This window comes from Saccopteryx leptura, chromosome 1 (assembly GCF_036850995.1).
Source record: "Saccopteryx leptura isolate mSacLep1 chromosome 1, mSacLep1_pri_phased_curated, whole genome shotgun sequence".
Lineage (NCBI taxonomy): Eukaryota > Metazoa > Chordata > Mammalia > Chiroptera > Emballonuridae > Saccopteryx > Saccopteryx leptura.
The window spans coordinates 291,798,888-291,813,170 of NC_089503.1; the positions used below are offsets into that span (position 1 = coordinate 291,798,888).

Consider the following 14,283-nt stretch of genomic DNA (forward strand, 5'->3'; position numbering starts at 1 on the left):
GGTGGTTGTGAATTGTATTATAAGTTATGGAAATGTGATAGGTCCCACTCCATCAACCCAAGAGAACAATACTGCCAAGTGAAACACAATGACATTATTAAAAATAGCATTTTACAGTTGAATTCAATTATAAACTGCAGCCTAAAAGCAGGCTTTTGAAGAGGAAGCAAGTCAACAGCTTCAAAGGTTATTATTAGTGCCTATCATTTTAAGAACATCTTATCTTTTTGGTTCACATTCACTGGAGACCTGGAAGATACTCAAGCAGGAAATGGCAAATTATTGTGCTTGGTGTGTGTGAATGTGGAAGAAGGAGCCAAGGTAAAGCAACTGAGAGGGGAGGGGAGGGGAGGTGTGCTTTGGTGCAGGTCAGGAAAACAGGTGTTCATGGCTACTAGAGGGGAAGTAGATCTAGAAAGAATTAGAAATAAGAGAAGTGCCTCTCAAGTGCTTCTTTTTATTTTCCAGTTCCCAAGACAGCTATGCAAATGAGCCTTTTATACAATCAGAGGGGAGATGGGGAGGAACTGAGACTCCCGGTTTGTGGGCCAGTCACCACAAAGATATCTTTGGCTGTGCTAAGGGCCACCCCAGCAAGGACAGGAGCCAGTCAACAAGAATGGCAAGGACAGCAAGTAGGGGAGAGAGAGTGTGTGTGAATGTGTGAATTCTTCTGCTCCCCATCTGTCTTCCCTGACAGTTGGAGAGTGGAGCCCCGAGGGATTAGGTGGAAGGCTGCCTCCTGTGAGGGAGACAGACAGGCTGAAGCCCAGACAGCCGGGAGAAAGGGTTATGACAACAATGGCTGCTCCTTGTAGTCAAGGGGCCAAAGGGAACCACTCTGCCTCTTTGAGTGGGAGCCCAAGGGAAGCAGGCAGAGGCTGTTAGGCTTGAAGCATGCGAAGAGAACCAGTAATTCTTTGGTCAAGACAGAAGGGTCCAACTTCTAGTAGAGAGGGTTTGTCCTACCAAGGACAGCGTGCCCTACGTAGCAAAGTGCAACCACTTCACAGTCAATGGAACAGGTAGGAAAGAGGGAGAAGGCTGTAGGTGGTGTCTGGGAACTCACGGGACAAGGCACCAAGGGCTGTTTCCAAGGTGACTATTAACAGCACATCAAGGCTTTCATAATCGCCAGTCAGATAACGCTTAGGTGTACCCAGGTACCCACTACACTATGTTGGATCCTTGGGCCTGAGCACTGGAATTCTAGCCCCGGCCCCACTCTAAGTCCCAAAGAAACCATAAGAAGATTGGGCCCTGCTCAAGAAAATAAGATCCCAGGTATTAAACAGCTAGTATTAAGAAATATTACAAAACTTTCTTTTAATTTTTTTCCAAAGATTGCTTCCCCTTCTTGTTCTCTCAAGTAAGCTTCCGGGATGCATGTCCCCTCCCCTCATGGTGCTGTCCCTGGCCAGAGGCCTCCTCTCTGGTCCTATGGCATACCAAACTGGTTCCCATGTCAGGGGATTTTGTCCCACCCATCTCCTCTGCCTAGGACACTGCTTTGCCACTCCCCTAGGTTCCTTGCACGTCTGCCTTATTCTTCAAATCTCAGCTCAGATGTCACCTCCGCAAGAGGGACTTTTCTGGATATCCTACCTCAAGAAGCTGAACGCTCCACCCTCTGCTGCTTAGGGTGGAATGTTCCCATTCTTCCTGACAGCTGCCTCTTTCTTCCAGTTTACATTCCTGCTGTCCTGGTAGGGCGTTCCCATGTTTGCCACCATATTCCCAACATCTAGAATGATGCCTGGCACCCAGCAGGTGCTAAACAATTATTTGGTGAGTAATTTATTATTTGGTGGATGTCACCACTAGAAGGGACCTTAGGATTACATAATCCAACTCTGTGTTGTACAGATGAGAAAACTCATACTTGTGAGGTGAACTGTCCTGCCCAAAGTCATATCGCAAGCTAGGGGAAGAGTTGGCACGAAGACCCAGCCCTGAGGTTGGGGTCGCACTCTTCCCCAACATAATCAGCAGGGCCCACACTGACCCACAGAAGACAGGAAGAGCGCTCCTTACAGGAAGTGGAAGTGCAGCCCGTTAACCCTGACCTCTCTGTCACCTTGCCTTCGGGCTCTCTCCTCTCCTGCAGACCACAGGACCTTACAGTTCTTACCAGGCCTCACTTGCCTTGGCTTGGGTAGGTAAAACGTCACACGACAGACTTGGGACCTCCTTCCCACAGAGCTCAAGAGAGTGTGGCTTTTGTGCCTAATCAAGGACCCTAGATGCAGCTGTGCCCAGGGGTTGTGTCACAGACTCAAAAGCATAATTGCCTGGAAATGAGACTGGCTCAAAATATCTCTAATGTGACAATAAAATTCTGTTACCACAGAATCCGGCATGGAAAATTCTGTCCCGTTAGGTCAGCTAATTGCAAATGAGTCAGTGACTCGTTTTCCCCATGGTGAAGAGACCATTGAAAGATGAGAGGCTGAAATGCCCGCTGCCTCTGCCTGGTGACTGACGCCACCAATGAAGCTTCTATTCAGTGTGGCAGGAGCCGCTGCGCTGGCCTGTGGCACCCGCCTCACCTTTCACACTTTACATCCGGTTCCTTGCAGGGTCCTTAGGCAATGCTGGGCACAAACCCTGGGGTCCCAAGAGCTCTCCCCAGAATAAAGGCGCTTTTTGTTGAGTGCCCATAACAGGAAGTTACTATTTTCTCTGTCAAATCACACAGCTATGGCTACTAATGTTAAAATGGAGCTAAGTCCCCAGTTTCTATCCTGTGAGAGAGGTCTGTGAAGTGTGGTTGTGGGCACGTGTTTGTATGTGCATGTGTACATAACTAGTCAAAGGGTCAGTCACATGGCGGAGGCATAAGTCCATCGCAGCTATGACGGACTCTAGGCCTCCTTGGAATCGTGTTAGAACATTCTATTTTGAGAAACAAGTCCCCACATGGAGGGTTGCCTTTCTTGCACAGGGAGAGAGAAGAATGAGCCCTTTCTCCCTGGCCCCTACCAAGTGGGCTGCTGCTTGAGCAAGGGGGGAAAGGTGGCCCAGCCAGGAACACAAACTGTTTTCCTATGAAAGTGGCTCCCTGCGCACCAAGGTTCCACCAGTGCCCCCACCCTGGCAGGCTTCCTCTTAGCCTCTCTGGAAGAACACATAGCTCCCCCCAAATCTTCGCCGGACCATCCACATCTGCTAAGCTTTTGGGGTCAGGATCACTGGAGTTAGTACATGTGAAACACTTAGAACACCCATGTAGTAAGTTTTTAGAATATGTTAGCCATTATTATTATTATTATTATTATTATTATTATTATTATTTGCGACAGAGAGAAGGTCAGATAGGGACAAACAGGAAGGGAGAGAGATGAGAAGCATCAGTTCTTCGTTGCGGCTCCTTAGTTGGTCATTGATTGCTTTCTCATATATGCCTTGACCAGGGGGTGGGGTGGGGTGGGGGGACTACAGTGGAGCAAGTGACCCCTTGCTCAAGCCAGCAACCTTGGGTTCAAGCCAAAGACCTTGGGCTTCAAGTCAGTGACCTTTGGGCTCAAGCCAGCGACCATGGGGTCATGTCTATGATCCCATGCTCAAGCCAGCGACCCTGCGCTCAAGATGGTGAGCCTGCACCAAGCTGGATGAGCCCGCACTCAAACTGTGACATCGCGGTTTTGAGCCTGGGTCCTCCACATCCCAGTCTGATGCTCTATCCACTGCATTACTGCCTGTTCAAGCTGTGTTAGCTATGATTAATATTCTTCCTCGAATCATCACATCATGACCAATTAATGACAGGGAGAGCCTTACTGCCTGACTGTCTGGCCTCCTTACCCTCATTTTTAGAAGAGGAAATTGACGTCACACAGCAACTTGGTACCAGAGTAAGGATCTACTCATTCCATTCATTCATTTCACTGACAAGTATTTACTGAGTACCTACTAGGGGCAAGCCCATGCTACGGTCTGGGAATATAAGATCAGAAAAAAAGGTCTTGGTCCTTTTCTTTACCAAGCTAGTGTAGTGTGAGAGATAGATATCAATTTTATAATCACAAAAATATAATTATGTTGTTATAAACCTGAACCAGGCCCTGTTCTAACCTTTATTAACTCACTGAACCCTCACAACAACCCTGTGAAATAGGTACTGTAAGTATCCTAAGTTCTCACATGAGGAAACTGCAGCACAGAGCTAACAGAGGCAGAGTTGAGATGTGAACCCAGGAAGCCTGGCTCTGCAGTCAGAGATCTTACACCACTATGGCTGACTGGTTTGCATTCCCTTTGGCCCAGTATTCTATCCCAAAACAGAGCACCCTAAACAAACTCTGTAGCAGTCACTGAGCCTCTGAGATTGAGGACCCACCAGCCCTTGTCTGCTCTGGGTTGAGAACAGCGGTCTCTGGAGAGCTATGTGACTGGTGAGCAAGGCTGGGCCTTGGCCATCCAGGTGAGAAATAACAGCTCTCTAGTCCACTCTAAGTGTATTTCTAGTCACACAGTTTCTGGCTGATCAAACGGCGTTTGAGCTCAAGTTTATAGTCGTGGCTGTAGAAAGAGTAGAGGCCCCATGAATAGTGTTGAGTGAGGCTCATATATATTTTGCAGCTATGTACTGGGTGTGCTGTGTTTTCTCTTTCACCGGGTATGAGAATGGGGACCTGGCAAGGTGCAGATGACAAGATCCCTTGTTCACTTACTCTGATGTGAACAAGTGCAGCATTATTACCACTAGGGTGGTTTCCTGAAATAAGATAAACCTTACGCTGTGAAGCCTCATTCATGTGGACTCACTCAGAAATTATGAGAATTCAAGCAGGGCTGGAGGTATGCCTTCATAATACCCAGAAAGAAAGCATGTGTTGTACAAATCAGCAGGATAAGCAAGAGCACACATATACTCTATTTCAAAAAAACAAAGGACTGCAGATTACTTTGAGCATATAAATACTGGGGTACACACAATTATTGCACTTCACAGGTGTGTTGTTGTATCAGTTCTTTAAGGCAAACCTGAGTTCTTCAACTCAGACTGACCTTTCCTCAGGGAGTCTGACATAATGAAGAGTGACATTCAGTACTGAGGATTGGACAGTTTGCCCTCTGCTCTGGAAAGCTAAAACTAATTATCCCTGCACTGGATCCCCCTAGATGCTCAACCTGAAGCCAAAATACCAGGAAAGGAAAGAAATATGTTATCTCGGGTAGTGACTCTTCTCTTTGCAGACTTAAAGTTTATTTACTAAGGATAGTTGCAGTAACCTCTTGATTTTACCTCCCACCCTCCAAAACACAGCCAGTGTCGTGTTCAGTGCTGGGGTTAGAGAGTCTGCATTTGGGTCTGCTTTGTCCCTTACTGGATGCATGGCCAGGGGCAGATTCCCTTCTGAAGCTGTTTCCTCATCTTTAAAAACTGGAGAGAAATGCCTCTTCCCGAGGTTGCTATGAGAATTACATGTATCTGAAGGTTCCTAAAACAGTGCTTGATGCATAAATGTTAGTGAAAAAGAAAACAGATTCTTTGTCTTTAGACTGTATCTTCCCTAGAAACACTGACCTCACTCACCAACCTGGTAGAGATGTGATAAAACTAACTTCTCCCCAGCCCGTTTTCTAAAGGGAGACTGAGGCATAAAGCACGGAGTGCAAAGTGTGAGTGTGTGGTGGGGTCAGAGGTTGTCAAAGACTTGGCCTAAGGGCCACAGGGCATGGTGGTGAAGAGACCAGTCAAGGACCTGTCACCTCTCACAAGATATTCGAGTCTGGGTTCGAAGAGCTCCTCCCTGGGCTTTTTAGTCCTCAGCTCTTCGAGTAAGCCGCTATTAAATGTGACAGTGCTCCAGTTAGGGACTCTTGTGGCTTCTAGAGCAGATATTGTAGACCTAGCTTTGACCACCAGGGACCACATGGACCTTTAGGAGACCTTGGCTTTTTTTTTTAAGCAATGACTTTAAAAACATCACCCCAGAAAACTAGCTTCAGAAATGTCATGAGGAGGGACGAGGGAGTGAAGAAAGACGGAAGACAATGCCAGGGTGGTGGCTGGGATGTGAGCTTGGTCCCACCACTGTTGCTTAGGCTAGTGTCTCCTACTGGAGCGTAAGCTCTCCCAAAGCAGGCACATTTCTGTCTCATTCTCCACTGTCTTCTCAGAGGCCAGAACAGTGCTTGCTACGTAGTAGGCACCTGCCAGTTATTTGAAGAATGTATGAACGAAAGAGCTGCTTATACCGTGTTAAAGGTGACCCCAACTGTAGCAGCAGCTCTAAGTCACTAGGCAGATCACAGAGAGGAGCACAGGCTCTGGGCTCAAGAGAAGCAGTACCTAAGGAGCTAGCATCTCTGTGTGACGCAGTTGGAGACCTATAATGAATGCCCCAGGTGGTGATTTAGTGGAACCAACTTCTTGGCTTGTCTGGGGATTATACCAGGGCTCCCCTTGGTACTGCAGATGGAAATCAAAACAGACGTCTGTTTGCCCCAAGTGTGGAGTATTGTGAATACATTCTCCTCGCTGCCCTCCCTTGGAGGCAAGCCTGTGTGCTGACAGCTGATGTAATTGTGGCCTCTGCCCTGGCTCACATCCTGCCATCTTTCTTCTCCACTCCTATAAGTGCTTGGGAACAGAGCTGCCTGCCTCCACCAGCCCCCTTTCTGGTTCACCCTGTGAGAGCTGAGCTGCGAGAGCTCTCTTTCTTATGCATAACTCTCATCTTGCCACTCCCAGGCTCACAAACCTACCGAGCTCACACGCCTGAAGAACCCAGTGCGCATCCTCTGCACACCACACTGTTGCTGGTGCTGCTCCCCTCCTGTTTGCTCACTGCTCCATAAACACTCAGAGAATGCTGGCCCAGAAGGGGTAACCGAGGGTGGTGCTTAAGAGCCTGGGTAGCTGGGGTACACTGCCTGGTCCAAATCCTTGGGCAAGTCACTCTCCCTTTCTTCTGGCAAGGGTTGCTGTGAGGATGCGTGACGTGCCGGGCGCATGATGTGTGTTCAGTAAAGTAAGCTGTCCTTTCCTCTGACCCCGGGATACTAGACTTAATTTTTGCCTTCAAGGAGCTTTGGGGTCTGCTGTGGGAGCCAGGGGAGTCAGCAATGGTCACAGTGTGAGAAGTGTTACCAAAGAGGAAAGCCCAGGGTGCTACGCAGGTACAGAGGAGCAGGAACTACTAAAGTCCTGGAGGAAGGAAGGGGGTAGTATCAGGAAGTGCCAGGAAGGCCGTGAGATGCTTGTCCTGAGAAACAAGCAGAAGAGGCTGGGAAGAGAATCTGAGCCGGAGGAAGGAAACAACCTCAGCACAGACATGGGGGACTGCACATGGGTTGGTGTGACTGCAGCCAAGACTGGGAGGGTGTCATCTGTAGGCCCACAAAGGCAGGCAGAGGCCAGATAGTAATGAGTCTTGAAAGACATGATAAGAAACTGAACTCTGAAAGTGATGACACGTAAAAGAGAGTATCATGATCGATTAGGTTTTCCCCAAAAGATTCCTTTAGTTGTAGTGGAGGGGACAGACCAGAGATGGGACAAGTTCAGCAACATGAAACCCAATGGGAAGGCTTCTGCCATCATCTAGGTTAGATAAAGAACTGAGTTGAGGCAAGAACAGTGGCGGTGCAGAGACACTGAGGATGTAGAATTGAATGGAATTGGTGACCAGCTGTGTCTGAGGCAGTGCACAGGAAAGCGTCTAAGACAAGCAGAGTACCCAACACTGGTGTAGCCACAAGTTCCATTCACCGCAGGCCACAGAGGGTCGATTTGGTTTGTCAGTGAGGAGGAGCCAAAGGACCCGTGTGGCCTGAGAATGATCTGATAAAGGGTCTATTTCAGGAGAATTCTTCTGCTAAGATTCTGTGTGTGGGCTGCACTGAAAAGGAACACACATGGGAGACCGAGACCAGGTAGAATGATGCCGCAATAACGGTCCTGGCAGGACACGATGAGGGTCTGCACCAGGAGGGCGGTGATGGGAAAGGAGACCAAGGTCCAGGCTGAGGGGGCTGCCCGAAAAAAGGCAACAGATCTCACAGCTGATGGCATCCTGGGATCAGAGAGGTCAAAGGATGGAACTAAAGACAACTGCTTTGCAACCACGTGCGTGAGAAAGTGGAGCATGATCATGGCTGTCATCCACTGTGTGCAGCCACTAAAGGGCAGAAGTGACACTGAGGAAAAGACCATCCTTTCCTTGGTGAAACACAGGATGCACACATGGTATACAGAAGAAGCTTATTAATTGTGTTATATTGACTAGTCCTGGCCTGGGCAAGCAGGCAGGACCATCAACTCACCTGTGCAGAGCTCCTGTGGTAAGGAGCATAGTGGAGTGGTCCAGAGATGGCCGCCTCGTGAGGCAGGGCCGGGTATTGGCTCTGCATTGGCGGAGGATGCTGGTTGCCATAACTCCCATAGTTATAGCTTCCCGTGTATCTAAAATGCATTAAGCACATTGAATATTGTGAGTAATATCAGGGAAAACAAATCAGTTTGACATCTTTAAAAATCAACCTCGCCTGGGTTTTTTTCTGTTGTTTTTTTTTCTCCTATTCTTTCTTTTTTTCCACTTTTCTTTTTCTCGGTCTTACCATCTCCACTCTGTGGCTTTGTTGTGGTAAGTTCAAACTCTCCGGCTGCTTTTCCTTCCCCCCAGCACACCTCCCTCATCGCCCAGCTGCACTCAGGGAACAAAAGCTAGTCCTGAGCAAAACACAATTAGTTATGGAAACTTCTACTCCTGTTGTCTTAAAAAGCCCAGTGTTATAACTGGAAGTCAACTAGGAAAAGAAAGAAGCTACTTTGGGATTTGTTTTGGTATTGTTCAGGCCTCTGTTTCCCCATGGTGGGGAAGGATATAGACAGTGAGCTCTCTCCTGGGAGAAAACATGGCATGGTCAACCAGGAGCCAAAGACTTTGGCTCTAAGCCTGGCTCTGCCACTTTCCAGCTGTGGGCCTTGGGCTACTCTCAGCCTTCTTTCTCCCATCTGTGAAAAAGCTGCACATGCTTATTCTGAGGGTCACATATGTAAAGATGCTCTATAAAAAAGAAAATCCTATGGACTCAGGATTATCATCATCACTGTTCTTAATAACAACTTGACTGCAAAGATGCTGACATATGACCACATGGGTGTCTATTCTGCCATTCCTGCAGAACCCAAAAGCTCTCTCAAATAATTTCTGGTTTATTCTAAGTGTGTGGGGAAACACTCCCAGAGGCCCCTGAAAAAATAATAGGTGTCCTACCGATTGGTCAGGGGTACCTGAACCTATTGGAAATAACTCGGCTATGCCAACAGCCAAGCCTGTACCCACCCCGAGGGTCATCACCCTGTTGTCTCATGCTGGGTCATTGTGAGGAAGGGACCTGAGAGGTCCTTCTTCTCTTCTTCCTCCGTCATCTTTTCCTCGCCCTTCTGTTTTTATTTTATTTTATTTTATTTTATTTTTTTGCCCTTCTGTTTTTATAAAAAGCATCATAACACTGCATCAGATCACTGCACATTAGACACTGTAAGATCAATGTCTTTTGATAAAGACAATGCATAATGGCAAAAAGCTACTATGATTTAGATGACACTTTTAAATGGATTTTTTGTTTATTCATCACAGTAATATCGCTACAGAATATAGGTAAAAATGAGTGATTTATTCAGGGTCCAAAGCACCCCTGGAACCTACAGAGATTCCCTGAACCCCTTTAATAATTACCACCCTCCAGGGACCTTCAGTTCTCAGATGCAGAAGCCCTCCTCTGGATAGGCATGAAAGAGTAGGACCTACTGTGAATCTTTGTGAGACTACAGAGTGTACAAAGAGCCACTGGAGGGAATTGCTGGCTGGGAGTTTTCAGCTGAGATTTTATAGTAAAGGGGAAGAACACAGGCTTTGGAGGCAGACAGGTGCTCAGTCGGGACAGCATATTTACCAGTGATATGATGAAGTTCAGGAACTGAATTTCGTCAACCAAGTCTCAATCTCCTCAACAATAAAGTGGGGTCGCTAGCACCGGCCTCACCTGGTTGTAGTGGGGACTACATGCGACAATTATACGTGGGGTGGGCACTATGAGAATTCAACAAAGGTGACACTCTTCCTGTCCTTTGAGAAAACGACTGCCAAGTAAACCTTGCCCTTTAAAAGAAAATTTTAAAGTAAGGCATCATCCAGGAATTACCTACCCATGCTCCTCTCTGTGAGGATAAACTGGTATCCTGTGTGTGACCGACGAGGAAGGCACATGAGTACTCCTCATACAAGGAAGCTGCTGGGAGTTTTCAGCTGGGGACCCCGCTGTTGTCACTGTGTATGTTAGAGACCATGTGTAGGACTGCATTGCTCCTGCAGAGACAAATTAAGTTGCATCAGTCACTAGGACAGCTCTCGCACTGCCAACTCTTCCTTAGAACACTTCAGTGCCTCCTCATTGCTCTTAAGCTGAAAGCCAAAGTCATACAAAGCATATATCTCTGGCCCCCATTGTTGTTTCTGATCCAGCCACAATATCTTTAACTTTTTTTAGAGTACCATGATTCCCATTACCACAGGGCCATTGCACATGCTGTTTCTGCTGCCTAGAACCCTCATGCTTCCCTCAGTATCCATGCATTCTTCATATCTCAATATAAAGAAGCTGTCTCCTAACCGCAGGCTGGGTCAGATCCCGCATTGCACTACAGTTCTTCATGGCGTGTACTACAATTTGTAATCTTACATCCAATAATGAATATGATTTGATTAATGCCTACCTGCCTCCCCCACCAGACAGTAAACTCCATGGGGGTAGGGGCCTTGTCAATTCTGCCCACCATTGAATCCCCCAATGTTCAGCACAGAGCCTGGAGGCCAAAAGACTTTCAATAAAGTTTTTAAAAGGAAGAAACAGGAAAGGATTGATAGGAAGAAAGGAAGAAGGAAGAAGGAAGAAGGGAAGGAGAGAACAAAAGAAAGCTTGGGGCAATGTAGCTCAGGCTGGCCTAGGAAAATAACCTCTCAACATTCAATAGGTGTTAAGGATCCAACAAATTGCTTTAAGCAAACATAAGCTGATTATTGGGCTTTGCTTGCCCAGGTCTTTTTGAAGATTATGAGACAGTGACCTTAACAGTGACCTATTCTATACATATCATTAATTCCACTAATTTACTTTTTAATTGTATACCTTGAAAGTGCTAGAGATTGAGAAAAGAAACTGACAAAATTAAAAACACGCAAGATGCTTAAGAATTTTATTGGATGGTTAGAATTAAAAAATGGTAATTTAAGAAATCACTAAATAACAAATAAGCTTATGTTATTTAATAAGCTCATAATAACTTGACAATAAACTCATTAACTTAACTTCTGATAAATTCTAGAATGTTGACACATTGGAAATACTTAAACCTATTTTAGCAAGTAGAAGGACCAGGATTCAACTCCCCTTCTAGGCCCATGAAAAATTAAAGGATCAAGTAAGAGAGGCTGGTTTAAGAAGAGAAAACTTGGTTCATAAATTCCAAATATTCTGCAGCAGACCATTCCTATCTTAAAATTCTTCTGGAAAGATAAAGAAAAAGGTTTTAATTTTAAAAATTCAGTCCATTTCATCCCAAACATTTTGCAAACAGCAAACAGCAGACAGCGCAGGGGGGCAGGAGGAAGCAGGGGCTGGTGGGGCAGCGCCGCGGAGGTGGTCGTGTCCCAGAGACCCAGCGCCGGGACCCGGAAAGGCTTGTGAAAATGGCATCCTATTTTAAGCACATTTGCTTCTTATTAAAAGACCTTTGTATTGAACCCTTCTGTAAATTGGGGAAACTTTTGGAATGCAAATAATATCCTTTTTTTATGAAGTGACAGATGCAATCCAAGAGGACGGGAGGAGACACCGTTCACTGAGCATCTGACACAGGCCAGGCAGTGTGCTAAGTGTGTTACAGACACCCTTAAAAGAAATATTACCCCCAGGGAATGAAGAAGAAATTAAAACAAAATCTGAGCAAAAAGTGCAATCAAGAATGAGATCTCGGGTTCGATTCCCGGCCAGGGCACACAGGAGAAGCGCCCATTTGCTTCTCCACCCCTCCGCCGCACTTTCCTCTCTGTCTCTCTCTTCCCCTCCCGCAGCCAGGGCTCCATTGGAGCAAAGATGGCCCGGGCGCTGGGGATGGCTCTGTGGCCTCTGCCCCAGGCGCTAGAGTGGCTCTGGTCGCAATATGGCGACGCCCAGGATGGGCAGAGCATCGCCCCCTGGTGGGCAGAGCGTCGCCCCATGGTGGGCGTGCCAGGTGGATCCCGGTCGGGCGCATGCGGGAGTCTGTCTGACTGTCTCTCCTCGTTTCCAGCTTCAGAAAAATGAAAAAAAAAAAAAAAAAAAAAAGAATGAGATCTAACATGCATACCTAAAAGGCCCAAATTCTTTCTGGGTGGGCCTTAAACTTGGCTATGAGGTTTCCAGGAGCCAATGCTAAAAGGGAAATCTGACAAGTTAGGAGCCATAGGATAGTAAACAAATCGCTCAGGAGTACACTGTCCTTTGAATTCAGAACAAACAAATTTCTTTCAGATGCCCTCGAAAAGGGGCAGCTGTGTCCTCAACAATACCCTTACGGTGGACTCCATGTCTTGGTTCTCAAGACTGTTCCTTAGGTCAGCACTAATTGAAGGCTACTGGCATTAAACAAAAGTCCAGTTCAGGGAAACACAGCATATTCAACAACTTGCCCAAGGTCCCGCAGTGAGTGAGTGGCCTACTGGGGCTCTGAACCCTGGTCTGCCATGCCCTTTCCACTTACTCTAGCATAATGTCTCTTGACTCTGGGTCCTAGTTCTGCCATACATTGTCTGTAAGACCCCGGGCAAGCTCTTAAACTAGATGAGCCTTTCTTTCATCATCTGTAAAATAGGGATAATATCTACCTTGAAGGACTATTGTGAGCATTAACTGAGATAAAATCTATCAAAGAGCCTGGCACAGGGTAGGCTTTTAGTGATACTCAAGCATTCTCCATATGAATTCAGGTATTCTTTTTTTTAATTAATTAATTTTTTTTTAAATTCAGGTATTCTTATATTAGACTTGCTTAAAGTAGAAATGTGTATATTTCTCATTGCAGATTCCAAAGAAGAAAGACAAGTTCTTGTGTCAGATTCTGTTGCCAGGAGTGAAATATTTGAATAGCAACAGCAATTTAACTAATGACAGCAAACTTCTAAACAGGTTTTTCTGTAAAATGCCTAGAGTCCTTATCCACCAGTACAGCTAAAAGTACCCCTTCCTAGTTTGTACATCTATACCGTATCCTCACTCCCCACCCCTCAAGATGACAACTTTAGCAGACTGTGTATTAGGCATCATTTACAGTAGCTGCAATAAGACTAGAAGGAAAAACCCACAAAATGATCATGTCCCAGGTGACTGGATTTTGCGTGGTGGCCCTCCTCTATATTTTGAACTGCCTATGAAATCACTGTGATAATTTTTAAAGTAGCCTTTTTACTAAAACAGGTTATCTCTAGATGGTGGATTGAAAATGGTTTTAAATTTTTTTCTTCATTTTGCTTATCTGTATTTTTCTATAATGAATATGTATTGCTTCTGTGAAATAAAAAATATTATTAAACCAAATTAAGAACATTTTAGAGTTGGAAATGGAATCGGAGGGGTGGGAAGTTTGAGAGAACAATGAACCAGCCGCAGCCAGCAAGTAATTAACCCTTGAAGGCCCTAGGACCTCAGGAGAGCACTGTGAGGTCAGTAGGATAGAAAGGGGGCCGCTAAGAAAGTCAAAGGATTTTCTCTCCCCACCCCCAGCAGTAGGAAGACACAGTGATAACAGCATCACCAAGAGAATGCAGAAGTTACTTTTGTGAGAGTTCCTTGAGCACAGCAACTGTTCCTTATTCATCTCTGTGTCCCCAACAGATGTGTCTGCCAAATAGTAGGTGTTCAGTAAATTTTTGTTCCATTGAATTTGTTATTGAAGGAGTAAATGCTGCTAGAAGCAGACGTTATCAAACAAAAAGCTAGTGGAACTCTTGGAAAAATGGGCTCCTGTGGTCTGGGAAACAAAACCCCTAAATGGCCATGTGCCAGCAATCTTACAGACCCACTCAGGCAGGCTTAAGCAGATTAACACCTACTGGCTTGGGTGAGCAGCCCTTTCTGCCGGGACAGCAGACAGGAGCACCCCTTGCATTCCCTTTCCTACCAGTGGGACCTCCAGTGAGAATGGCTGCTGCTGCTGCTTTTCTAAGGAAACTAAGAAAATCTGTGCAAAATTAACAATTTGTGTTTAATTTTAAAGATAGCTCTAAATGCTTT

At 46.1% G+C, this 14,283-nt stretch overlaps 1 protein-coding gene across 3 annotated transcripts in view; it reads right to left on the bottom strand.

Moving 5' to 3' along the window:
• Positions 1-14,283, bottom strand: part of RFX4 (regulatory factor X4) — a 165,805-nt gene that overhangs the window by 1,933 nt on the left and 149,589 nt on the right. For all 3 annotated transcript variants that reach the window (XM_066356036.1, XM_066356026.1, XM_066356044.1), the window contains 2 exons: positions 10,163-10,322; positions 8,275-8,413 (listed from right to left, as the gene is read on the bottom strand). In XM_066356036.1, coding sequence (XP_066212133.1) covers positions 8,275-8,413; positions 10,163-10,322 — 299 coding nt within the window. The remainder of the gene's footprint in view (positions 1-8,274; positions 8,414-10,162; positions 10,323-14,283) is intronic.